General features: G+C 52.8%; 4 protein-coding genes and 1 pseudogene across 6 annotated transcripts in view; 2 read left to right on the forward strand and 3 right to left on the reverse strand.

The window, feature by feature from the left end:
* P2RX5 (purinergic receptor P2X 5) overlaps positions 1–10,014 on the forward strand; it is a 25,510-nt gene extending 15,496 nt beyond the window's left edge. The window contains exons 8-10 of the mRNA XM_019659816.1: positions 433–475; positions 2,221–2,336; positions 4,610–10,014. Of these exons, the coding sequence (XP_019515361.1) occupies positions 433–475; positions 2,221–2,336; positions 4,610–4,679 (229 nt within the window). The 3' untranslated portion in view covers positions 4,680–10,014. The remainder of the gene's footprint in view (positions 1–432; positions 476–2,220; positions 2,337–4,609) is intronic.
* EMC6 (ER membrane protein complex subunit 6) lies at positions 9,849–10,709 on the reverse strand. Of its 2 annotated transcripts, none has more exons than XM_019659833.1 (2): positions 10,603–10,709; positions 9,849–10,411 (listed from the first exon to the last, which is right to left on the reverse strand). In XM_019659833.1, the coding sequence occupies exon 2, from the start codon at positions 10,371–10,373 to the stop codon at positions 10,041–10,043; it is 333 nt and encodes a 110-aa protein (XP_019515378.1). In that variant the 5' UTR covers positions 10,374–10,411; positions 10,603–10,709; the 3' UTR covers positions 9,849–10,040. The 2 variants fall into 2 exon arrangements, with proteins under 2 accessions (XP_019515378.1, XP_019515379.1); XM_019659834.1 differs by having other exon boundaries at positions 10,522–10,689.
* The window catches only part of CTNS (cystinosin, lysosomal cystine transporter), a 23,127-nt gene continuing 8,444 nt past the window's right edge, over positions 10,581–25,263 (reverse strand). The window contains exons 7-12 of one of the 2 annotated variants that reach the window (XM_019659830.1): positions 22,137–22,236; positions 21,934–22,053; positions 20,686–20,856; positions 18,740–18,857; positions 18,365–18,479; positions 10,581–10,602 (exon numbers count right to left, since the gene is read on the reverse strand). In XM_019659830.1, the coding sequence (XP_019515375.1) occupies positions 10,599–10,602; positions 18,365–18,479; positions 18,740–18,857; positions 20,686–20,856; positions 21,934–22,053; positions 22,137–22,236 (628 nt within the window). In that variant the 3' untranslated portion in view covers positions 10,581–10,598. Of the gene's footprint in view, positions 10,603–17,062; positions 18,003–18,364; positions 18,480–18,739; positions 18,858–20,685; positions 20,857–21,933; positions 22,054–22,136; positions 22,237–25,263 lie in introns of those variants that run through there. The other variant, XM_019659829.1, reaches the window with a different exon arrangement.
* Positions 10,908–16,099, forward strand: TAX1BP3 (Tax1 binding protein 3). Its single transcript, XM_019659832.1, has 4 exons — positions 10,908–11,017; positions 14,210–14,329; positions 14,714–14,791; positions 15,084–16,099. The coding sequence occupies exons 1-4, from the start codon at positions 10,979–10,981 to the stop codon at positions 15,219–15,221; spliced, it is 375 nt and encodes a 124-aa protein (XP_019515377.1). The 5' UTR covers positions 10,908–10,978; the 3' UTR covers positions 15,222–16,099.
* Positions 23,644–25,251, reverse strand: LOC109391889 (transcription factor BTF3 pseudogene; annotated as a pseudogene).

Below are 25,263 nucleotides of genomic sequence, written 5' to 3' on the forward strand. Positions count from 1 at the left end.
AGTTTCTCTTTCCAGAACCAGAGAGGCATCTGCCTGCTGCTCTGGAGCTGGGGTTGGGCCTGGGGTTTCCCTGGGATCCTGCATCAACCCTTGAACTTCTTAAGCCTCATCTCTACTTCTCTTAAAAAAGAGACAGGGTCCAGCTTTATGCAGGGCTTCTCAAGCATGGCCCTGTTGACATTTTGGGCCAGATAATTATTTTTTGTGGGGACTGTCCTGTGCATTGGAGGATGTTTAGCAGCATTCCAGTCTCGGGCCACTAGAGGCAGGGAGCAACTTCTCCCATGGTTGTGATGACCAAAATGTCTCCAGACATTGCCAGATGTCCCTTTGGTAGCGGAGGAGGGAAGGGGGGGGGGTGTGCTAAATTAACCTCTGGTTGAGAGGCAGGGTCGTCAGTCCTGTAGTCCTTCCTCAGATCTGTTCCTTTAGCTGGGCCCAGAGAGGCTCACAGGAGAGGAACAAGTGGCTGGAGGTCAGGGAAAGGTTTCCTCTGAATCTCTGTCATGCCCTTTTGCTCTGGAAGGTTTTTTTGTTTGTTTGTTTGTTTGTTTTTTATTAAATTATTTTTTATTATGAAATACACATTTTTTAGAATTAGTGTCAGCTGTACAACACAGTGCAATAGTTATACTTTTTACCCCTCGAAGTGACAACCCCCCTCCCCCTCTGGAAGTTTTTTAAAGACATGAGAATCGTCCATCCCAGCAAGCCCCTTGCCAAGGCTTCTGGTGGCCTCTTCCCTTGTTCCTTTGCCACAGCAGCCACAGCAGCCCTGCTGGAGGCTTTCTGCAGGACTCAGGGTGGACATTTTATTGGGAACAGGAACACCGTGTCCTGTAGCAGGACTCAAAGGTCCATGCTCTTGGGCGGTGGCCGATGCGTGAAAGGGAGTCCAAATGATCCCTCTTCACTGCAGACAGACATTGTTAGGGAGGACTGCATGTTTGCATATGTCACTGTCCTAGAGAGGGGCCACCTTCACGCATCACTTTTTCATGATGTGAGTCAACTCTGAACACAGGGGCACTGGGGCGACATACCTGTGAAATGAAGGTAATGGGAAATGTGGCTGAGGCTGGGCGGGGGTGGGAGGAGTGTTCTCTGTGGAACAGAGAATTGATAAATAACATTTTTGGCATCTGGGGCGGAAAAAGAGGTGTGCAGAGGCCAAGGTGAGAGGACCAGGTTCACCTGTGGGCCCATCCATCAGTCCCTTCCTCTTCCCTCACCTCTACTCACTCAGTAAAGCCGCCCCCTCCGCTCTATGCTGTGGGTGGCGTCGCCCTCTGGTGGAGGAGATGGGCATTTGCATGAGGCGCTTTGGCTTGAAGCGCTTGCATGTCCTTAGGTGTCAGGGGACCCCAGCTGGATTAGCTCAGGCATCATTATCTTTGATTAACCACTACTGTGGTATCCTTATTCAGATCCCCTCCAACCCATCTCTCACACTCACTATCAGAGAGATTTTTCTAAAATGCCATAATCTGACGGTGTCCTGCCCCTTCTAAAGCCCTCAGTGCCAGAGGATTAGGACCAAGGCCTTGAAAACATTTTAGGGTGCTTTACAGGCTGGTCCCCATCCACCTCGTCAGAAGTGTCTCTAGCTCTCCACCCACAAGCTCTGTGGAATTTCCCGGGCCTGACAAGCTTGTTCCTACCTCTGCAATGCCCTTCCTGAGCTTTTTGTTGTTGTTGTTTTCTCTTGGCTTTGTATAAACTATTCAGCCCTCAAGACTCAGCCCACATGTTCCTCCCCAGGCTGAGTAAAGTCCCATCTTCTCTCTGCCACTCTTGGTCCTCTCCCTATCATAGGACATGTCACTCTGTGTCATAATTTATATGCTCATCTGCACCAGAGGGAGAGTCCCCAGAGGGTCTCGTTGTCTTAATCGTCCCTGCAATCTTGCTGGCACATGGTGAGTGCTCAGCAAACATTTGTTAAGCACGCGATTTGATGGGATCAGCGTAGCGTGGGAGGTGCTTGGCCTGAGGGGTCAGATGGACTCCAGGCTAACCTGGACTCTCCCATGGACCAGCTCTGTGGCCAGAAACACAGGTGCTTCTTTCTGAGCTCAGTTTCCCCATCTATGAAATGGGGACAATGAGGCCACCTTCAGCGATTGTTGTAAGATCAAATGGGGTAGAGCATGTGTCAAGTGGCTGGGGGCTCCCCAGAAGTCCAGGGTTCTGAGTCAGGGACCCCCAACTCTTTTGCAGGGGTCGTTCTTCTGTGACCTGGTGCTCATCTACTTCATCAAAAAGAGTCATTTTTACCGTAACAAGAAATATGAGGAAGCGAGGTCAGTTACGCTTCTTTCCCAGCGGCCTGAGGGGTGAGTCAGCCAACCCTTCCCTGGCTGAGGACATTTACCCTGGGTGGATGGTGGTTCTTGGGGTGTGGAGGCAGGGCTGAACATGGGGCGCTCCCCTGGAACGGGCGGGAAGGTGGAATGCTCTGAGTATATGCTCTACAGAACTGGACTCCACCTCAGACCAGCCCATAGAAGAAAAGGCCACCACAAGCCGAGGGCAGGAGACCTGATTTCCAGGCCCAGACAAGTCCCAGGCCTCCATGGGCCTCCGTTTCTCTGCAAAATGAGAGAATTGGTTTATATATAGTGCCTTCCAGCACTTATATTTTAGGATTCTTGGACTTGGTGGTCCTGGTGGGCTGGCATTAAAGGAAGTTGGAATGGTAAGAGAAGAAAAAAATGGATTTTTTTTCTTTTTCCATACAGGAGCCTGTTTTTAGGCTCGCTTGGGATGTGGGCTTGGCAAGGTGTGTGTGCATGTATTCAGTATGAGTGGGCAATCCTGATGTCTGTGTGCAGACAGGAAGGGGAATGGGCTCTGGCCCGGCCTTTGGGAAGGCTTTCTGGAGGAGCTGGGATTAGAGTAAGGAATTGCAGGTGGTTGGCTCGGGACAGGAACCGGGGTGATCTGTCAGCCCCACCACATCCTGGCACAGCAGGCAGAGAGTCAGCGGAGTCATTCATCTGGCTTGAACCCCAGCCCTGGTTCATAGGCTGAGCCCTGAGCCCTGAGCCCTGACCTGACCAGGGACCTGCTCTCAGGCTGAGCCCTGAGCACACCAGCTGCCCCAACTGAACTGCCGGATGAAAAGGGGCACCCCCTGCAGGGCGAGTGGTTCTGCAGGGCTGGCCCCCTGCGGTCCTGGAGGGAGGCCAGGCTGCACAGGCCAGGGTTTGCACAAGTCCTACCCAGGGACCTAGAGGTCCTTGCCCTGTGGGCAGAGTCCTCACATCAGGACAGGGCCCCAGAGGATGAGGATGCAGTGGAGGGCCCTGGGCTGCTGGGCACAGGGTGATGGTGGCAGCCAGAAGGAGAATGGCTGCGTGTGCTGGCACCTCCTGGAGCAGGCTAGTGGGTCCCTGCTCTGTGGTGACCTGGTCACAAGGCAGGATGTCCAGGACTCAGGAGAGCTCATCCAAGCTGGCTTCTGAGGGGAGGGGGCGCTGGTGGCGCTTTAGCCCCTCCATGACCCCCATTAGCTCCCCAGTACCCCTAAGTAACCACAAAGCAGTCAGCTTGCTGTGCTATTGCAGTGTTAAGACAATAGCACTATCATTTACTCAGGCTTACTCTCTCTGCCTGGCACTGCTATGAGCAATTTGTATATATTAACTCATTTCTGCAACTTTAATAAGGTGGGCACTAACATTCCTTATTCTACTAATGAGGAAACCAAGGCACAGAAAGGTTAAGTAACTTGCCCAAGTCACACAGCTAATAAATGGCAGTGTTGGGGTTTGAACCTAGGCAGTATGTCTCTAGAATCCAGTTCTCCATTAGGTTATTCTGCCTTATCAAGCACCCGCATTCTCCCATTCCCCACATCTTAGATGCCTTCCCTAAGCATCTCCCGATGAGGAAATTCTGGAGCTGCCCTAGCCTCAGGGGGGTGGGTGGTGTCTGTGCTGACAGGTAGCCTACAGGCCGCCCTTTCCTGGGGCAGTGTCCTGGGCAGCCTGGCTAGCTCTGCAGTTGGAGAGCGCCCTTGGCTGAGTCAGGAGGCAGCCTTGCGGCCCACCCTGCCTCTGCCTCCCTGTGTGTCCTTGAGCAGGGGCCTGGCCCTCTCTGGGCCTGTTTTCCCCAGTGGGGGCTGCTCAGTCAAGCTAGGGTTCTGTGACTCTCCTCTTGTAAAGCACATCCCAGGAGGCGTTCACTGGCCTGCGATGGACTTTCCTCCGGCCCGCAGCTTTCATTCTTTGCTGACTCAGGGGCTGGCCACTTCCCAGCAGCCCCCACGTGCTCCCTGAGCTGATTGTCACTTCTTGGGTGCTTGCTGGAGCTCCTTAGCCTGCGAGAGGGAAGAATGGCTGCCCTGCTCGTCTTAGTGCAGCCTCACCTGTTGTGGGAGGCGCGAGGCGCCACCAGGTGGCTGCTGCTCGTTGCTGGGCAGCAGCAGCATCTACATGTGTCTGGGCTGCGGCCAGGGACGGCCGGGGACCTGACACCCTGCCCCTTCCTGCCGTGCTCTGCCTGCCCGCAGTGCTGCCAGTGAGAGACCGCCGAGGGTGGGGGCTGTCCCTGTCCACAGGGTCCCCAACCGCCCTCTGTGTGCCCTCCTCCCACCCACACACAGGTCTGGCCACGCGGGGAATGGAAAGGTGAATGTGGAGCAGCTGCGGGACCTGCAGACAGTGGAGGCATAGCCAGCGGCGTTGGCTGAAAGCAGATCTAGTGACGACGTTGGGGGCAGAACCGACTGCAGCTCTGAACTGGGAAGTCATCTTTGTGTCTGCATGGGACGGGGGCTTCCAGGCATGGCCATCTCTTCTGCATTTGGGGATTTCTACAAGCTTTCTGTTGTGTGTTGGGGGAGGGGAACCTCTCAGTGGCCAGAGTGGCTCAGATCTAGAAGAGGAGACCTTGGAGAGGGAAGCGGGGGAAGGCCAGAGGCCTGAAGGATACTAGTGTTTTCACTTTTTTGGAGAACCTAGTTGGACATTCATTCATTCATTCATTCATGCAGTAAACACTTTTTTTTTTTTGCTGTGGGCTGCGTCCTATCCAAGAGATGCTTAAATGAGACACTGACCTGGCCCTCAGGGAGGAGAGCACACATGGAATTCCCTCCAGAGCCAACAGACATCACAGCCAGGCTCAGCCACTCTGGCCTTTCTGCAACATCTAGATAAGATGAAGAAAGAACTTGGCCAACATCCAAGGGGATATTTTGGACTTACCCCCAGGATTTCAATTTAAAGGTGGCCACAGAGGCAACCAGGGGAGGACTGGACCCATCAGGAGGCAGCTGGCCCTTGAGGGGAGAGGCTGCCTCTGAGGGCTTCTGGGTAAGACGGGTAAGAGGAGGCAGGGAGGCGTCTGCTCCAGTCCGACTCGCCCAGCCTCGGAAGGCTGTGGGCATAGCGTCTCATCCAGATGGGGGACCGCTGCCTGTGGTTTGGCTCTTGCAGCTCTGTGGGGTTAGGTGTCCCTGCCCAGCTTCCGTCTCTCTCCTCAGAGGCTAGATCTGAAGGGCTAATGAGATGATGCTCACTCAGCAGGTAGAAACAGTCTTGTTCGTGAGGCCCAACGTGTTAGGGAGTCCCTCCTCCCCTCCCCACTCCCCTGTATTTCCCCGCGCCCCATGGAGAGCTCCACTGCTTCCCTCCCTTAGTGGCTGTAGAGCCTCTCTGCTCCAAGGGTGGTCCATGAATCCCAGCATCTGCATCACCTTGTTAGATGTGCAGTCTCGGCCCCTCCCTTGTCCTCCTAAATCAGAGCCTAAGTTTCAACAAGACTCCAAGGTGATGGTTCAAGTTTGAGAAGCACTGGTTGAGGAGATCTGCCAAGCTGGTTCTGAGGGAGGAAAAGGCCACCTTTGATGGGTGGCACCAATTTCTAGGTCAGACTTACATTCTACCTTGAGACTGAGAGGATGCCCCTCCCCCAACCCCACCCCCGCCCCAGGGAAAGGAGCATTACACTCGATTTATTTAACTAAAAATATTTTGACTAGATAATACTTACATGATTCAAAATTTAAAAGGTACAAAAGAATAGACAGCGAAAAGCTCCCCTTCCACCCGTTTCCCAAGGCAGCCTGTTACCAATTCCAAAACAACTCTCTTGTTTTGCTGAGAATCCGCTTAGTTACTTGCTCACTCTCTCAGGAAATGAATTTATCCCTGTGCCTGCAACGTCAGGTCTCTGCCAGAAAGGCGCACGATGGAATAGGCGTAAATACTGGGCCGATTAGCCCGCTCTTCCCTCTCCCAGTGTCTGAGGAGTCCCTGTGTGAACCCAAGGGGATAGATCTACAATAGAACTCACTGAGCCGCCCAGGCAGCAAAGGCCTGTAGTGCCGCCCCTCGCCCAGCAAGCCCCAGTGCTGTTTGCATAGCTGTCGGGACGCTAGGGAGCATCCTCTTTGGAAGGGCTCTCTGGGCCTCCTTTAAGTCAGAGGAGCCTGGTTCTCCACTGCATACAGAGGAGGTAAACATCGGTCCCCTGGAGCCTTTGGAGAGGGTCAGTAGGGGACTGAAAGGTCTCTGGTGAGGCTCCACCACTGGGGCAGAGGGTCATGGTCCCCAGGAATCCTGGAGCAAGCAGCTTCCTCACCTTGGGCTGCCTGGTAACCAGTCAACAAGCCCACGTGCTCTCTAAATAAAAAGTGAAAAATCTGGGTGACCCACTCTGGTGTTTCACATCTTCCCTACAAACCCTTGGATTGGATAATCTAGCATGTTACTGTTATGTTTGGAAGGAAATAAAAAGGGCAGGGGTCATGGCTGCTTAGGAGTTGGTCTGGTTTCTTTAAACCTGTTTTTGGAATTGCTTGGCAGCAGCCATGAAACCTAGGGACAGTTGTACTATTTATTTTATATTGGAATGACTACGTCTTCCTACCCTGTTCCTTCAGTCAGTGAATATTTATGGAATACCTATTGTGTCAGGTGTTGGATTAAATGCTGGTGACACAGTGGCAAGCAACACAGACAGTTCTGCCCGAGTGCTTCCACTCTTGGGGGAGCTGAACCTTAACCAGTGGTCACACATTATCATCGCAGACTAAATTGAGTTTTCAGTGGAGTAGCCAGAGGTTTCCCCCAAGAAAGTGACAACTAAATTGAAATCGGAAAGGCTAGTAGCAGTCTAACTAGGTGATGGAGGAAGCATTCCAGGTTAGGGAACCACAAATGTAAAAGTAACGCTTAACAAGAGGAGCAACCGAGGAACTGGATGAAGACATTGTGACTGGAGCTGGTTTTGAAGCTTTCATCAGTTTAAACTTTTAAGTAGAAAGTCCAAGATCACATGAATTGTCTATGCTTTTGTTCAGGCCCTGGCCTAAAGCCACCTACCTAGTATTTTCCTAATGATTGAGTTATTCCATGCCTTGGGAGTACCATGATGCTGATCAAAGATAAATTTGTAAATTGGGTGATATCAATAAGACATCATGGGGACCAGCCACTAAAGAGCCAAGTGCTCTCTGTTCCTGATGCAGGGGTCATCAGGACTGTCAGTCACAGCTGCCTTTTTGCCCCTGCCACGCCATCAGTTCTTTCTTCTGTGGCTGACTGTGGGGGACCAGTTGTGAGGGGGGAATGTGACTTCCTCCAGGTGTCTCTTAAATACCCCAGATTAAGGACTAGAGTGCCCTGCAGTCCCTAAATCACCCTGCTTGGAAAGGCATTTTGCATATGTGGAAAAGGACTCCACTTGGTTCCATCCACCCCCCTCTACGCAAGTGATGCAACTTTCCTGAGAACATACTCTTCAGTGGACATGGGAATGCTCTTTCCAAGACACACCTTTCTCCCAGCTGTTTGTTCCCCTTAGGCCAGTACACAGAATTAAAGCGGGGGTTGGGTGGCAAACATTTTCTGGGACCTGCCCACTATATGTATTCTTTGATATTTTTATTTGGTTATAAAATAATAAGTGTTAACTTTAAATGTGTCATGATTTTTTTTCCCCTTCATGTGTTCATGGTCACCCGCTTTAGAGGAAAGGAAACTATAAGGATAAAGTGAGACCAAAAGAGCCAGACACAGAAACAATTAGTGAGCAATATATTACATTCCTTATTATCTTGCAAAGAAATTCAAATGAAAATAAGGAAACTCTTTAAATTAGCAAACATTAAAAGACTAGGAAGGCACTGATAAAACTGGCACTTTTCATTCAATGAGTAATCTGATAAAACTCTGAAAAGCATTTGGAGTTGTTTTTAATCTTCTGCTCTGGCTGATTAAATTCCCTTAAAACAATATAGACGTGAAGACATTCATTGCAATATTTTTTATAATAGCGAACACTTCAAACCACCTTACTGCCTAGCAAGAGGAATGGTTAAGTAAATGAGCTCATTTATCTCCCCCCACCCAAGTAGGACCCTGTTTCTTTCTCTTTAGTCCACATCAGGAATGAGCCCTCCCTTCCCACTCAGAGAAGACCCTGAGAGAGGGTTGGGAGAGGCGGTGTAAACCACGAATGTGGACATCTTCAGTGGTGGTCAGAGAAAGGGCTCAGAAGGTCATTGAAAGAGGGAGGCAAAGCTATGGCCTCAGCTGCTTCCGGGCTTTGTGTCGAAGTATATACTAGTCTAGAAACCAAAATGGGATACAGGAGGCCTGGGTCCCAGATCCTCTTCCATTAGCCATGGGCCACCTACTATCTGTAAAAGGGGACTTGGATTCAAGCTTTCAGATCCCCTTCTGATCTAAAACGGATTCTTTTTTAAAAATCCAAATCTGATCACATAACTCCTGACTAAAACATTCATAGGCCTCTCCCAGTACTTTCAAAGGCTTTCCCCAGTTGCTCTTAGTGTCAGGGCCAAACTCCCTATGGTGGGCCCTCCATGATCTGGTTGTTTACCTCATGGCCTCTTTAACTCTCCACTACAGGCCAAACTCCTTTCTGCCCAATGGCCCTCACACGTGATTTCTCCAAAGTACCTCCCTCCACACTTTACTTGGCTGTTATTCAACCATTGGGTCTTGTCTCTAATGTTATTTCCTCAAAGAAACTTTTCTTGACTTCCACCTCCCAACCTGGGTTCATCTTGGGGTTCCTATGTACTCTCTTTATGGCACTTACCGTAACTTAAATATTTGTAAATTAGGTAATGCTGGTCTTCCCAGTTAGCCTATAAATTCCATGAGCAACATGTTCATTACTATAACTCTAATGCAATATTTACTTCTTAAATATGCATTTTATTGCAAGATAACCCTCCTGACATGAAGGGATCACCAATTAGCATATAGACAGGCATTTACACTCTAAACAAGCCAAAGTTTAGCTTAAAAACGTCCCGTCTGTTTAATCTTCACTAGGCATGTTCTAGAAAACAGCTTGAATTAATTTTTTTAATGGGACTACAGCTAGCTGTAACTAGGTGAAATGGAACTGAAACAGCACCATTCATACCTGAAAGCAGTGGTTAATGGGCGGGAAGGCTGGGCTCTGAAAAGGTATACTCAGCCAATACAGCAAGAGCAATTAAGAGGCCTGGATTTGAATCCTGGCTCTGCCTTTTCTGAGCTGCACCTCCTCTGCAGCCTTAGGTTCGTCAATGGGGGACACTAATCACATCTATTCCATAAGGATATTGCTAGAATTAAATGAGCTAATGGGTGTAAAAGGTACAAGGCACAATGCCTGGCATATAGGGCACACTTAATAAATATTAACTGCTATTAGTTCTTAGGAATTTGACAACAAGTGCTCTCCGTATTTAGGCCCTAGTGCAAATGCAAGGAAATTACAAAGGCTAAGGCTCAGTCCCAGCTCTCCAGGAGTCAAAGCTTGGTGGATTTGCACCCACGATAGACAGGGGGTATACGTTAAGGTAGGAAAAAACTCTGTCAAGTGTCTCACGCTTCATTTAATCTGAAGAATATTACAGGCTCTTCGTCTTCAGATATGTTACTGATAACGTTACAGAACAAGCAGCGAATTCAACAATTTAAAAACTAAGTAGGTCTACACGTCGTTCATTTCTGGCACCAGTCTTCCCAATCTGGTTTTTTTTAAAAAGTCACATCCCTGCCCCCATTTCAGTAGACGTGCACCATGCCATAGAGGAATGTCCAGAACAGGACGTAGGTAAAGAGGCCTCCGATGAGACCTCCTGTAAAGAGGGGTCTTCGTGACTTAAAATATTTGTTCCACCTCCTTCCCGCCTTGAGAATTAAGAGCAGGGAGAGCAGGATGGAGGCAAGCAGGTAGAAGATGAAGCCGTAGAGGCCGGTGAGGCCGAGGATTCCGGCCGTGGCCCCCGACAGCGCTGACACTGAGGTCCGGCAGTAATCCAGAACCGCGGCGTTGCCCCGCACAGCTGCCTCGCTGATGAACGGCGGCCCTTCCCGCTTGGCCACCACAGCGGCCATCGCACCTGCCGGGGCTCAGCTTCTGCTTGCTCGCGGAGCTGCGGAGAAAATCAAGTTTTAAGTGGCGCCTGGAGCTCGGAGAGTTAGGTTCACGCCGCTCCTCCCCCTGGGGCTTCCAAAAACCTCGCACCACTCCCGGGTCTCGAACCTTCAAAAAACGCTGAGAAGAAGGCTGAGGGCTCGCGCAAGCCCGGGGTGAGTGGAAGGGACAGCACGTCTGCCTGGTTACCTGGAACACAGCGATGGACACAGTCACTTGGCGTTCCCTCAGACAGCCAGGGGTAGAGACTCCCGCGGCGCCATCTTGCTCTGGAGGCTGCTGGGAGGGCCCAGGTTGTGCATGCGCCAAGACCGCGCTTCCGCCCTCTAGCGCATGCGCCGCGGGAGCCTCAAGCAAGCTCCACCCCTCTCCTCGCTTTTCTACGCACAGTTTGGGACTTCCGAAACCCGAACAGCGCTCCAGCGGGTGATTGGCTGGGGATTTGTTAACTATTCATGAGGGGGCGGGCCGAGCCGGGCGGCCTTTGTTAACCAGAGGGCGCGGCCGCCGGGATTTTCGCTGAGGGCTTCGCTGAGCGCTATTTGGTTGCCAGATTGGGGTCGAAATGTCCTACATCCCTGGCCAGCCGGTCACTGCTGTGGTGGTGAGTACGCTCGCGCGGGCTTCTCCTAGTCTCGGCTTGCTCCCACTTTGCAGCGCGGTAAACTGACACCTCAAACAGGTTGACAAAGCGTCGAACCTGGGGCTTCTGCAAACCCCGCGGCCAGGGCTCCAGTCCCCAGTTACATCCGCGGTCTCCCCAGCCATGCAACAGAAGGCTGGGACCAAGAGCTTCCCGTGACCCTGGAACGAGGCCAGACTCCGTGCACTGCCGCTTTGGACTCCTTTCAGCCGGTCGGGGCGGGGAACACCGAGGAGAAAGGCCCGGTGGTAGGAGTCTGGGAAAGCGCCTAGGGCTTTCCTGGGCCTGTGACCCCAGCTGGGCAGCCGCGGGGGGTGGGCGCCGGCCTGGAAGTCCATGAATCGCAGCCTCTGGAATGAGGAAGTGCTTCCTCCACTGCAGTCGGCGCCGCCGCCCAGAGGGAGATTTGAGGGGTGGAGGTGTCCGGGGCCTGAGTAGCAGCCCCTTATCGCCCCCTCCCGTCCAGCCTTGCTTCGTCTGACACAGCCTCGCCCGGTGCACAGTTGAAGGCTCATACAAGTGGCTCGGTCCTGCTCGGAACTTTCTCTGTATCCCTAGCCCTTGGTTACCTGCCTGGCGTTTGGGGCCTGAGGTGACCCTTTGGGGCCCCTGCCCCCACCACGCCGACCTTGGCTTGTCTTGGGTGTCAGGTGCTTTTAGAATAATCAAAGGGTGGAAAGGAAGCTGGGACATTTGACCCAGACGCCAGTGCCAGAGCTGAATGGGGTCTAGAGGCCAACTCTGTCGTGGAGGTGGCGAGAGTGAGTCCCAGGGAGATCTGGTCATGGCCAGCCATATAAAGAAACCCTCAGGAAGAGCCCAGATCTCTAAGAAATGCCCGCTGGGCAGGCAGTGGGTCAGGTGGAAGTCCTAGCCTTGGAGTCATGGGACTGGCTGCATTATCTCAGATGGTTGTGCTTGACAATCAGGAGGTAGGGTGTGACACCACTGATAAGGGTGGACACCACTGATAAGGGTGGCGTGTGAGGCTGAGCTTAGATCACTAGCTCAGGCCTGGGCTAGGTGGAAACATTGCCGGAATTGCTGAGAGGTGTCCTAAGCTTCACCCTGGTTGCACCAGCCTCACACTTCCATATCCCTAACCGCCCCAGAGAGAAGGGGCCAGGTGTGCTCCTCAGCTGGAAAATGAGGGGTACAGGTGAGGAGCCAGAGAGCGGGCAGTAACCTGCCTAACAAGTCAGTGACAGGGCCTTGTCTCCCAGCCCCAGGGCCTGAACTTTTTCTCACCTTGAAGGCGGGTCAAAAGCGTGCAAAGGTCTGTGTTGGAGGTGGAGCAAGCCTAGAGGAGCTCACATTTTTGGGCATGAAGACCTAGGTCCGGGGGGCCTCAGGCGCTATGCATCCTGCCCCCCCCCCCCCCCCACTTCTCATGTTATGGCTGGTCCCTGGGTCTTCCTCAAAGCTGTGGACCATGACCTCCCAACCCATGTTTGAACATGGTGGGTGCGGTCTGGCTTCTCCCTGGTGCCTTGGACTACGGATGAGGTGGGGAAGGCTTCCTCCCTGGCCCCGCCCTCTCCTATGTAGTTAGCACCTTGAGAATGTTAAAACCATTTTGGCCTCTCTGAACTCTGGCTCCATAGGCCCATCTGCCTTCTGGATACCTGCTTGGATGGCTCCTGACACTCAAACTCAACATGGCCTTCTCCAGGGTCTCCATCAGAGACTCTGTTCAGCCAAGCCAGGTGGCCATGTGTTCCCCTTGACTCCTCTCTGCCATGAGCAGTCCCCAAGTCTGTTGATGTCACTTTTCAAGTAGCTCATGTCTTGGTCTCCACATCCCATCTCTTCAGAGAGGTCCACTCCCCTACTGACTGCCTGAGTGGTCATTCTGACCTCAAACTTGACCATGACCAGCCCTACTCCCCAACTCCTAAGAGCTCCAGTGGGTCCAGAGTCAAGGTCAGGTGTCCAGACTCCTGGTCACCCCCTGAAGGCCTGGTGTAAATGATCCCTCCTTTATGAAGCCCCTCAGGTCCAGATCAAGTCACCTTTTCTTTTTTAAAAATGTATTATTTTTTTAAAAATTATTTTTATTTTTATTTTAGCTGAGCCATCCTGCCACCTGTTGGCAGCTCAGCGGCAACTCAGCTCGGGCCGGACTCGAACCGCTGTTGCTCAGAGCTCAAACCTTTGAGTGAGCTCTTAACCAGCTGAGCCACTCAGCCAGCCCGAAAATTTAATTTTTTAATTTTTTTTTAAGGAGGGTGCAGCTCACAGTGGCTCATATGGGGGTATTAACACCACGCTTTAACCAACTGAGCTAACTGGCCATCCCTGCTTTTTTTCTTGTTAAAACTCTTAACTTTCATGTTAGGGTGATCTGGTCTGGTTCCCAGCATCTGGTGACTGGAACATGCCTGCTGAGGGTTTTGAAAGGAACCTGGCACAATTGGGGACCACAGTCCCAGAGCATGGTGGGAGTGCCCTAGGACTCTCGTCTGCCTCCTATGCTGCTCAAGAGCAGGACCTGGCGCTTAGGGAGAAGCCCCCTCCGTTGGGGCGTCTCCTGGCCTTGTATTTCATGGCCTTTTTGATCTGGCCCCAGCCTCATCTCCCCTCCCAGTTAGGGTTCTACTCTGTGTACTCTGGTCTCACAGGCAAGCACCTACAGTAGCCCCTTCAAGCCTCTGCTCCTGTTCCCTCGACCAGGACAGCCCTTCCTCTCCTTCCTGTGTGTTCGATTTCCATTTTTCCTGAGCATCTCCTGTCTTGCCTTTGAGCTGCCTCAGCAAGATACCTGCATTCCTACCCCGCCCCCCCAGGGCCTGACCCCTCCTGCTATGTGTGTTCCCTCTCCTGGGACAGAGCCCCCCATCCATAGTAGCCACAGCAGCCTGGCTCTTGGGCTAGGAGGGGCTTAGAGCACATGTTGATTAAGGCTGGTGCCCAACACAGAGGAGTCGGGAGAGGCTGGGACAGGGTTGTGTGGGTGGGTTGAAGTGGCTGAGTTCTGAGTCTCAACTCGCTGCTTCCAGGCTGGTGACCAGCTGGATTTCTGCAGAGCGCCCTGAGCCCCACCCTCTTGGCATGGCTGAGCTGTCCCAGCAGCCGGAGACTGCTGTGGGAGACATAGACCAGATTTGTTCTCCACATACCCACCCACCTCCAACTCATATTTTTCTTTGTCAGCAAAGAGTTGAAATTCACAAGCTGCGTCAAGGTGAGAACTTAATCCTGGGTTTCAGCATTGGAGGTGGAATTGACCAGGATCCCTCCCAGAATCCTTTCTCGGAAGACAAGACGGACAAGGTGAGAGGGGCCAGGGTCCTGGGGCCTCTCTGTGGGGCACAGAGGCCTGAGATAGTGGGTCTCTGCTTCCTGGGCCTTTGTGGAAGGAGCAGACCTCAACTCTTTAAAACAGTCTTGTCTAAGAAGGTCGAAGAAATGATCTGGTGGGAATAGGTAGGGGTGGGGGTGAGGTGTGGGCCTCCCAGCCCTAGGAAGGCCTGGTCAGAGAGCGCAGGAGCAGCAGGGGCTGGAGCGTCTGTGGGGCTGTCTCGGCACACCGTGTGCTGGGGGGAGGCTCAGTGCAGGGACAGACGGATGGCTGGGAGCATGCTCTCTGGGCTTTGCTCTGTGGATAAGGGGCCAGCCCAGTGAATCCAGAGCTTGACCTTGGCTGTCTCTTTCCAGGGCATTTACGTCACACGGGTATCTGAAGGAGGCCCTGCTGAAATTGCTGGGCTGCAGATTGGAGACAAGATCATGCAGGTAACATGTCCCAAAGGTGGAAGACAAGGCTTGGGTCAGAGGGTTTGAAGCACTCGGGTGGGGGTGGGGCTGCCCCTGCTTCCCAGAGCACCTGGGACACTCACCAAAGCCATTTTGGAACTCACCCTAGTGTTGCCCCCAGAGAAAGCCGGCTCTCTCTTCTGTGTGCGTCAAATGTGGGACATCAGAGCTTGGGGGCCTGCTTGGGTGACCCAGGACCCCCAAAGCCCATCCTGCTTCCAGATCCCAGAGGGCGGGAAGCTGAGGTGGCTGTATTCTCTCCCTGGACCAGGTGAATGGCTGGGACATGACCATGGTCACACACGACCAGGCTCGGAGGCGTCTCACCAAGCGTTCGGAGGAGGTGGTGCGCCTGCTGGTGACGCGGCAGTCGCTGCAGAAGGCCGTGCAGCAGTCCATGCTGTCCTAGCAGCCCGCCAGGGTCCTGACATGTGCCTGCCTGCCTCTTTGTACAGTGACACTACTATGCTGTCTGCCCCTCGTCCTGGCTTCCGCTGAGTGCTGGGCCCCTGCTCAGGTGGGCAAGAGCTGGTCCCAGAGGCCTGACCTGGCCTGCCTTCTCCTCTCCCACCAGTGGCCCAAGTCTCTGGGACCAGCTCTCTCCCTTGGACACTGAGGACTGGAAACAGCCGCCTGGAGCCAAGTAGTCAGTCTGTAGTGACCACAGGCTCGGCCCCTAGACCCTGCCGCCTGGCCTCAGCAGTGCCCAGGGGAGCGGTGGCCGCTTCCTGAGAGCCACCAACAAAGCTGGAAAATGCCAGGTGGGGCCAGCCTTCCCCACACTTTGTCCCGACTGAGGGCTCGGCCCGGCCCTCGTCTCAGCTCCAAAGTGCCTGTGTCCCATGCTTTTCCGTGTTGTCCAGTGGGGACTCGACACACTGCCAGACACTACGATGGTTCGCCAGGATGGAAGATGGGCAGGCTCACAGTTCACCCATTGCACCCCCACCCCTCAGAGGGGTGCTGGCCTCCCCCAGGGTTCACGTGCTTACAGGATTCAGATGAGGCTCGAGGCTGACATTTTAGGGCAGTTCTCAGGATTGCCGTTTTCCTCCATGCCTGTGGGTTTAACTTTTGTATTTTTTAAATCGCAACTTTGATACAAAGTGTTTTTATCTTACTATTTGGAGACGCCAATTCTACTTTTGACTTTAGCTTACTAATTCACATCTGGGAACGACTCTTAGCCAGTCAATAACCCTTACTTTGGTCACTGAAGAAATGGGGCAGTATTAAGCTGCCTCACACCCAACACCTTGTGCCCAATAAACAGTGCTGAAATCCACAGAGGGTCTTTGTTGAGGCATGAGGCATGGGGTTGGGCTACTTGAGGGTGGCTTTGGTTGTAAGGCTGAATGACCTGGCCCCAGATGCTCTGGGATGAAGCCCCACTATTCCCAGGCCCACCTGACACTGCTTGGCCAGGCTACATCTGTGGGATTGTGTGTGAGCACCTTCACTGGAAGTAGGGCAGGGAGCGCCCAACTTCCTTTGTGAACCTGGTCTCAGCTCCCTCCCAGGAGGGGAGGGGCTTCCTGGACACCAAGGAGTTCATGGGAAAAACACTCATGCCCTAAGACTCTTAAGAGCACTCAGACCATCATAGCCAGGGCTACAACCCCAGATGTTGCCAGGGTCTGCCATCTGAAAAGACGGGTAAGCTGGAGAGTTCTGGGCCTCCTCCTGGCCCACTGTTGGGTGCATTACCAGCTCTGGGAATTGGTGCCACTTGTGGACCCACTGCCAATTCAGATTTTCAATTTTTCAAATCAGATTTTTGAAATCTCCCATTTTCAAAGTGTGGCACCTGGTAACACATTGGTGGTCCAAATAAAACGGATGCATGTGCTTGGTCACGCTGCAGTCTCTGCTTTGGAAAAACAAGATCCTAAATTCTCTGATATTTGTTACAACAGGATAGAGGAAAAAGCAGACATGCCCCCACTTCCAGTGGTGGCGGCGTACCCTTAAAGGCCTCATCCAACCCCTGCTCACAACCACAGCTTGAGCAGCGTCCCCTTGGTCATGCAGGTACCTGTAGGACCTACCTGGCCCTGAGCAGGCAGGCATCTTGCATTATCCAAGAGGGTTCCCTGATGAAATGCCAGGTTGGCACGCAGGCACCTTGGGATCGGTGAACTCCACACCCCACGTTTTCTTACATGAAGTAAGGCCATCTCCCTAAGCCCTATGGACTTGGTTCTGAAGCCAACACACCTGCCTCCTGCATCTGGCAAATGGCTTAGTGTGCAAAAGGAAACAATCAGGTTTTAATTCAGATACCGGCCCCTGACATTGATATTGTAGTAAAAAGTCGGAATGGATTGACAAACTCAAGGCAGGTACAAGGCACGTCCTGGGACCCTCCCCTCCTGCCACAGGAGGGCGACTGCTTGGGTTGGGAGGGAAGGGGGTTTGGGATCAGGGCTTGGCCCACGAGAATTGTGTGAGGTGGTCTCAAGTCCTTATCTGAGGCTCCTGAACAGCCAAAAACTTGGCCTCAGGTAGGGGTCTGGGGGAAGTGAGGAAAGGGGACGCCTGCCTTTCCCCCCATGGGAGCTCCTCTCACCATCTGGCAGGTCTAAGAGGCCTCTAAGGCACATGTTCTGTGTGTCTCCTGCACACCAGATGCGGGTAAGTAACAGTTGGAGGGGCTCACATGGGGCCCGACTCTGGGAAAGTGGAGGTAGGCAGAAGGCAGAGGAAAGGAAGCCACTCACTTCCACAGCATCCCTCCAGAAAATCCAAAAGGGGTTAGTGTGGTCAAGATCCAGAGGGTGTTGCGTATGAGGCCAGTTCAGAATCTGTTGGGCACCTCAAGGCCCAGAAATACTGTTTCTTTAGGAGGCCCTGGCCTGGGCCACCTGGTAAGGACAGTCGTGCAAGTTGAGGGAGTGTCAGGCAGGTGAAGGTTCAGAGACTGTGGCCTTCAGAAAAGGGACCCCCCCCAAGGCCTAACTCCCAAGTCCTAGCCCCTCTGCCACCGGCACTAGCACCTGAATCCACTGGCTGCTTGGTCTCTGGGAACACAGCAGTGGCAGCAAAGCACCCTTGGCACTCTCAGCTGTGAGGTCAGTCCTTCAAGCTGCTCCTAGAAACACTGGTTGCTTGAGGCAAGGCCTTCGGCTGCAAGCTCAGTGCCCAGTCCTGCTTGGGATGGCTGTCAGAACCTGTGCGTGCTGCCTGAAGCCTTAAAGAAAATAGAGATGGCAGCATCAAGTTGTAGGAGGGCCAGATTCCTGGCCAGGAAGGCCGGGGAGGGGCTAAGACCTCTGGGGAGGCTTCGAGGGGCCGCCAGCATGCTGGCTTTTAATCTCGGAGCAGGGTCAGGTGTCTGTCCCAGAAGGAGGTTTCTCCCTGGCCATGGAGAGTCCTGGACGAAGGCAGGCTGGTTCGTGTTTAAGGCGTTTGGCCCTGAGGAAGAGAGCGCTTCTCCACTGTCGGCACACGGAGCCAGCCCTGCACTCCAGACCACTTCTCCAGCCTTCCTGGTGGGCACAGGGCCCGGGCCATTTACATGGGGGTCCTGGGTGCTAGTTCACCTGCTCATACCCTGGTTTCTTTCTGTACAAGCAGAAGTGCTGGACGAAGAAGACAATATCGAAGAAGATGGAGAAGATGCCGAGTCCAAACTTGGTAGGGTCTCCAAAGATCAGGGTCCACTGGTCTGTGAACAGCCAGAGGGGACAGAACCCAGTTTTAGGACGGCAGATCCTGAAGCAGCCGGAGCATGTGGGGCTACAGGGCGGGTGTGTGTGGGGGGGTGTCCTCCCCTGCCCAGGAAGCCACAAACCCTCCAGCTGCAATGCCCCTAGGTGATCTAGGTGCTGGGATTGCTTGGATGCCCAAGCTGCAGGGCTGGGGGCTGGGAGCTGGGGGGTGACCCAGCCCCAGCTTGTACCTTCAGCCCACAGCTGGCTGACTCACCGTTGTTGTAGGACTGGAGGAACATCTGGAGGAGGCTGAAGCAGCCCCCAGTGAAGTCCAGAAGCACATTGCCAATGCTCCAGCCCTCAGTGCTTTTGTAGTGAAAGTTCATGTAGGCCTGGGCAGGCAGACAGACAGAGAGATGGAGGGCGGTGAGGGGGCTGGGCGGCCGTCTCATGCACCTTGTGACTGCGACTCCACACAAGAGCGGCTCTAATTCCTCCCACTCGTGTGCTCTGGCCTCTGCTCCAAGGAACACAGTGACCTTTGGGCTCTGACAAGCCTTGGCGGAGGAACAGTCTGGGTGGGTCCTGGGGTCTCATCTGCATGCACAGCAAACAGAGCCTGCCTCCCCCACCCATCCCTGCACGCCCCAACGCCAACGGAGGGAGGCTGAAATGCTGCTTCTCCATCATCATCATCATCCCTCCCTGTTCTGGGACAAAGCCCTGTCCTGGTTTTCCAGCAACTCTGATTTTTCTCAACTCCAATGAAGATTCTCCCCAAACTCAACCTGGACTTCACGTTGTGCCTGTGAACTTGGGCTGGGAGCCCAATTGCCTGGTTTGGAATCCCAGCTCAACACTGGAGCTTTGTTACCTTGGGAGAGTTGCTTGAGTTCCCCTAGCCTTGGTTTCCCCATCTGTAGCGTAGACTTACCTCCCACCTCAGCCCTGGCTGGGTTCCGGGGCCTCTGTCTCAGGCTTCCCAGGTCTAGTGGGCAAGCCCCCCTCTTCCTCCTGCCAGTGCCCCCCATCCTTCTTCCGACAGTTTCTCTGACTGGTGTGACCTTCCTTCCTACCCCCGGGAGGGAGGGCTTGGCCTCTGTAGTGGTCTTCTCCTAGTCAGCCACCAGCCAGTCCCCTTCTTTGTCCTCTCCCACCCACTCCCTACTTGCTGCCCCCTCTCCAGTCTTGGACAGCTCCAAACGTCTCCAACTGGGGCTCCTGCCTCCCAGGTTTCCCAGCCCCAAGCCTTTCCACACTCAGGGACTGAGGTCTCACTTCCCTTAAGACCTTCCCCACTCTGAAGCCTTCTCCCCAAGCCCCCTGGGACTTGGCCCCGCCTTCCTAGCTTCAACACGGCCCAGCCAGTAAGGTCCCACTGCCTCCCATGCTTTCTGCCTGTGCTTTTGGGTAGGCTGCCCCTAGCCTGGAATGCCCCCTCCTGTGTCCACAGAATTAAGTCTTGCTTATCCTTAAGGGTCTGGCCCTCCAGGAGCCCGGCCCTGACTCTGGCCAAAACGTTCTCCTTCCTGAGCTCATTGGAACACAAGGTTCCCTGTGCTGGGGAAGCTGAAAAGGGGGCGTCTCCATTGAGAATGGGTGAGTTAAACGAAGCCCTACATTCATACGTGGAGTCTGCAGTTGGCATTTATTTCCTATGTGACCCTGTCCCGGGCCATTCCAGCTGTGGGGGAAGACGTGTTTGATTCTGAGTCCCTGGATCTGAATAGGACTGAGTGCTTGAGGGAGGGGGCTGAGGGCCCACAAGGAGGACCCATCTCAGGACGGGTGGTGGGGGTCGCAGTGGTGGGCTCTCTTCTCCCACCTAATCTTTCCCAAGTATCCTGCTGCTGCTCGTCAGGGACACCAGCTGTGGTAATGGGGGGCAGGGGTGGGGGGCAGAACTGCAGTCATTAGGGAGGCTGGGATGGAGAGACAGGGGCAACCTGCACAACCCCTGACGCTCAGAGCTGAGCATGAGCTCAGAGAAGTCTCCACTGACTTCCTCGTGGGATTCCTGGCTCCAGGGACGAGCAGGCCGTGGTAACAGGCAGCTTCGTGCCCGGCCGCGCTCCTGCTGGGCTCATGGCTTCCACCGAGCTTTCCATCCCGGTTTCCTCACTCTATTCAGAAGCTACCCCACGGAAGCAGGGCCCGGGGTCTGTATCACCCCCCTCACTCTAACAGCCATGGGAGAAATAAGGATGGCCTTGGGGGTACCTGTGGAAAGTACTTGACCAGTGTCACTGCCAGCTTGATGTAGGAGAAGCAGAAGAGAAACTGCAGCCATGTGGTTGCCCCAACGGCGGCCGTAATCATGATGATGAACGCGAAGAGCCACAAAAGCACCAGAAAGCCGATGGCAGGGCAGGACACGCGCTGGCTGCCTCGCTGAGGAGGAGATTGTGGGGGGAAGGTAGGTGAGGGCGCAGAGAGCCCAACATCAACAATGCCCTTGTCACTATCAGGGTCTTTAATTTGGTCCTTCTTGGACTTGCCAGAGCCTATTTGCTTCTTGTTTCCACAATGCAGAAACGGGTGCCTCAGAGCCCATGAAGCAAAGGGTGCTGAGAATGGAATCCCCAATACGCTAGCAGCCGGCACTTCATCCCAGCTCAGGCTTGTCCCACAATCCAGAGGGATCCTACTTAGCTCTGAAACCTGTCCCTGACCCCTACCTGTCCCCAAAGTAGGCCTCCTTCATCCAAGCTTCATAGCAAAGAGTAAGAAAACCTAGAAGGTTTGTGAAGGCGGGGCCCAAGCATCTCCTGGCTGGCACTGTGTGTGCGAAGGGAACTCCCTGAGGGAAGCGGTGCACCCACAGGGAAGTGAAAGAAAATGTGCATGTCAGTGACCACCCGAAATAGTCTAACGGTATCTTTCCCAGCTGAAGCACTAAATGAGCCTCTGGTAACATGGCTGAGTCCAGGCTCCTCAGCCTGGTACTCCAGACCCCTGAGGACCCCTCAGGACCCTTGTGAGCCTGCTCCCCCCACTGGCACCCTGAATCCCAGCTACCCCCATCTGCTCATGGTTCCTCTCACTGTCTCCGTGCTGGGGCTGCCCCACCCTGGTCCTTCCCCCATGGCCACAGGAACTCCACTCATCCCATGAACCACACTAAGCACCATTTCCTTGATGCCTTCCTCCCCTTCCTCCCTGGCTGGGTCAGGCCTCCAGGGCTTTCTGTGCTCTCCCCCTCCCTCAGCTCTCAGCCTGCTGAGTCATCACTGCCTCTGTGTCCCTCACGCCAGACCTAGGGGGGCCCGAGGGCTTGGGCTCATGTTGTGATCCCTGTGCCCAGCACGGGGACGGGACTATTATCTTGGCCCCAGTAAGCAGATGCTGAATGAACAAACACATCTGTGTCTTCCATAACACGGTAGGTATGAACGGTGGGTGGTGGTGGTGGGTGGTGGCCTGGCAGCCCACGGGGGTTGGGGGGCAGGTGCCAAATTCATCTCTCACCTCATACAGGAAGCACTGCACCAGGACAACCAGGGTGAGGGCGACTGCGTGCAGGCTGAAGAAGACATCATTACTCTCTACGGGGTTCACTCCATTCGGGTATTTAAGGAAAAACTGCTCCTGTTTGGGGGCGTGGAGAACAGCTGAAGGGCTAGGCCACTGGATAGCCTGGGCCGGGCTGTGGTGGGCGGGCAGTGTCCTACCTCGATGTGGGGCACCCAGAAGAGGCCGATGTTAAACACGCTGTAGGCCACGAAGCCCGTCAGGTTCAGGGTGACGAAGTCGAAGCTCAGACCAACAACACTGTGGGGCGGAGAGGTGGAGACACAAAGCAGGGCAGGGGGTGAGGCTGGGCCACCGGGGGCCTGGGAGGGACAGCGCTCCCAGCACACAGGAGGGAGGGCCTGGCTCCCCCAAGCAGAGAGAGCACTGTCCTCGGGTCCCTCTCCATGCCACAATCGATGCTGCCCCATCCCACTCTCTTGGGAACCAGTTTCTTCTATGCCTCAAGTCCTGGCCCCACAGGGAAGGCTGGACACCTCTTGCAGGAAGGAGGCCTCTCCCTCCTTGGCTCCCAGCTCCCCTAAGAGGCCCATATGCCTAGGATGACTGCAGAAAAGCTTGTGTCCTTGCTGCAAGAAGACGCAACCCCAGGCCCACTTTGTACGTATGTAGCTATTTATATGACATATAATTGACATATGATACCCTCTACATTTCAGGCATATATCACAAAATGATCCCCACGATAAGTCTAGTTACCATCTGTCACCATACAAAGTTACTACAATATTATTGACTATGTTCCCTGTGCTGTACCTCACACCCCTGTAACTTTACAACTAGAAGTTTGTACTTCTTAACCCTCTTCACCTATGTCACCCACCCAACCCCTCCTCCCCTCTCTGGTAACCACCAGTTTGTTTACTGTATCTATGAGCCTGCTTCTGTTTTGTTCCTGTTTTTAGATTCCACATTATAAGGGAAATCATACAGTATTTCTTTTTTGGTCCGACTTATTTCAGAATAATACTGAATCACTTAATCACTTAGCATAATACTGCCTAAACCCATCCATGTTGTTGCAAATGGCAAGATTTCATTCTTTTTTATAACTGAGTAATATTCTATTGTGTGTGTGTATGTATATATCACATCTTCTTTATCAAATCGTCTATGGACAGACACTTGGGTTTCTTCCATATCTTGGCTATTTATTGTAAATAGTGCTGCAATGAACATAAGGGTGCATATATCTCTTCAAATTAGTGTTTTCATTTTCTTTGGACAGACACCCAGAAGTGAAATTGCTGGGTCATATAGTTCTAGTTTTAATTTTTTGAGGAACTTTCACACTGTTTTCCATCATGGCTGCATCACTTTAAATCCCCCCCAACAGTGTATGAGGGTTCCCTTTTCTCCACATCCTCGCCAACACCCATTTTTTGTCTTTTTGACAATAGCCATTCTGGCAGATGTTCTATTTCTGTGAAAAACGCCACTGGTAATTTGATGGGGGTTGTATTGAATCTGTTGATTGCTTTGGTAAGTATGGCTATTTTAACAATATTAATTCTACGAACCATAAGCATGATATGGTTCCATTTATTTGTATCTTCGTCAATTTCTTTTATCCATGTCTTATAGTTTTCAGAACACAGGTCTTTCACTTCCTTGACTAAATTTATTCCTAGGCATTTTAATTTTTTGGTCAATTGTAAATGGGATTGGTGTCTTCATTTCTCTTTTTGAAACATTGTTATTAGTGAATAGCAATGCAACATAAATGGATTTCACTCACATATAAGCTAGGCGCCCCTTCAACCAGTTTTCTGGCTGTGCCGAGAGTGGGTGAGTCCGTCCCTGGAGCAAGTCTTAGTGTCGCGAACGGGATTCCCTTCGGCACCGTGTCTCCAGCTCTTCTACCCTTCTCTATGTGGTCTCTCTATCTGTGGTTGTGCAGAAGCTGTTCAATCGGCCCCCAGTTCTTCTTTAGGGGGAACTGCTCTATATGTAGGTGTGTCATGGGAGGAGGTGAGTTCAGGGTCTCCCTGAGCCCCTATCTTGGCCTCGTCTCCCACTTTATTTTATTTTTCACTAGGCAAAGATCTTTATTCTGTTTTCAAACTTATTCCCAAGCCCCTTCAGCTTAATTAGCTGCAAAGAATGATGTGTGTATAAGCAAAAATGAGAAGAGCTGCAGAGTCCAAGGGGCTTGGGCTTAAAAATATTAGAAATCAAGATTTTATCAGCTCCATGAACAAAATTTTAAAAAGCAGTCATAATAGAAAATAGCAGCTCCCAGTAACTTCAAGAAGTTTTATCTTCTTCAGAAGTTGACTCAATTCAGTGTGCTTCATTCTTGGAAACCTCCTCAAAATTCTCCACAAGATCTGGACCTTCACCAACATCCTCCTCTCCGGTAGCAAGTGGTGCTTTTCCATCCCCAGGTGGTCTGGGCAGAGCTTCGGCCAGTCTCCTTGAACTAGTCAGGCTGTGTGCACCAAACTGGTTTGCAATACCGGGTAGCCTTTCTGTCAGCTGCTTGGTCTCAGCGTGGCCTGTGATGGTGAGAGTGTTCGCGGCCAGAGAGGGCTGCACATTAGGGTGGTTCAAGTGGACCACTGTCCCTTGGTTTGTGAACATAGTCACCTCTTCAACGCCACAGATGGTGTTTACCCCTAACTTCTTTAAGGAGAACTGAAATTTTTTATCAGCTGCTGTAGCTGTTCTGTGAACCACCTTCTTCTTTCTGCCAGCAGTTCCTCTCCCACCAATGCGCACCTGTGCCTGCAGTTTGCCGAGTTCCCCCTGGTTCATGATAGTTTCTTTCATCTTGTTGAAGAGGAAACAGGGCCACTCAGGGGATCTTGGGCAGATCAGCTGAGAAAAAATGCACACACGAGGGGACGCCAGATGGCAGCTAGAGCTATTTTAAAAATCAAGGTGGGAAGGCTTAATCTCCAACGCCAAAGGATCCAACTCTGGCTCGGGAGCATGACTTGACACTAATTCCTCCAGGGTTGGATGGACCAAGAGGAGAGCGTATTTGGGTGGACTTCCTCACCACCCAGCCCATTTTCTACTTCGCTGAGAAGCCCCATTTTGGTGCTTTCACAGGGATAGCTGACTTGGCCAAGAGCCCAAATGACCAGCAGTGCAAGAGCTACCCCAGGCTCTTAGAGCTTTCACATCAACAACTTTCTAGAAAGGGCAGGAAGAGAGAAGAGCAGAGGGAGACAGTCTGAACCCATGCTGCCTACAGCCTCTCTGGGATGCCCCTGTCATACCGGCCCCAAATGAACCTGCACATATAGCTTAAAAGGTTAC

The sequence above is a fragment of the Hipposideros armiger genome, unplaced genomic scaffold, assembly GCF_001890085.2.
Source record: "Hipposideros armiger isolate ML-2016 unplaced genomic scaffold, ASM189008v1 scaffold_304, whole genome shotgun sequence".
Taxonomy (NCBI): domain Eukaryota; kingdom Metazoa; phylum Chordata; class Mammalia; order Chiroptera; family Hipposideridae; genus Hipposideros; species Hipposideros armiger.

Bases quoted from the DNA above. Each gene is read 5' to 3' on its own strand.
- EMC6 (XM_019659833.1), bottom strand. From the start codon at position 10,373: ATGGCCGCTGTGGTGGCCAAGCGGGAAGGGCCGCCGTTCATCAGCGAG.
- TAX1BP3 (XM_019659832.1), top strand. From the start codon at position 10,979: ATGTCCTACATCCCTGGCCAGCCGGTCACTGCTGTGGTG. The intron at 11,018-14,209 runs GTGAGTACGCTC...TTTCTTTGTCAG, and splicing joins AGCCGGTCACTGCTGTGGTG to CAAAGAGTTGAAATTCACAA. The intron at 14,330-14,713 runs GTGAGAGGGGCC...GTCTCTTTCCAG, and splicing joins CGGAAGACAAGACGGACAAG to GGCATTTACGTCACACGGGT.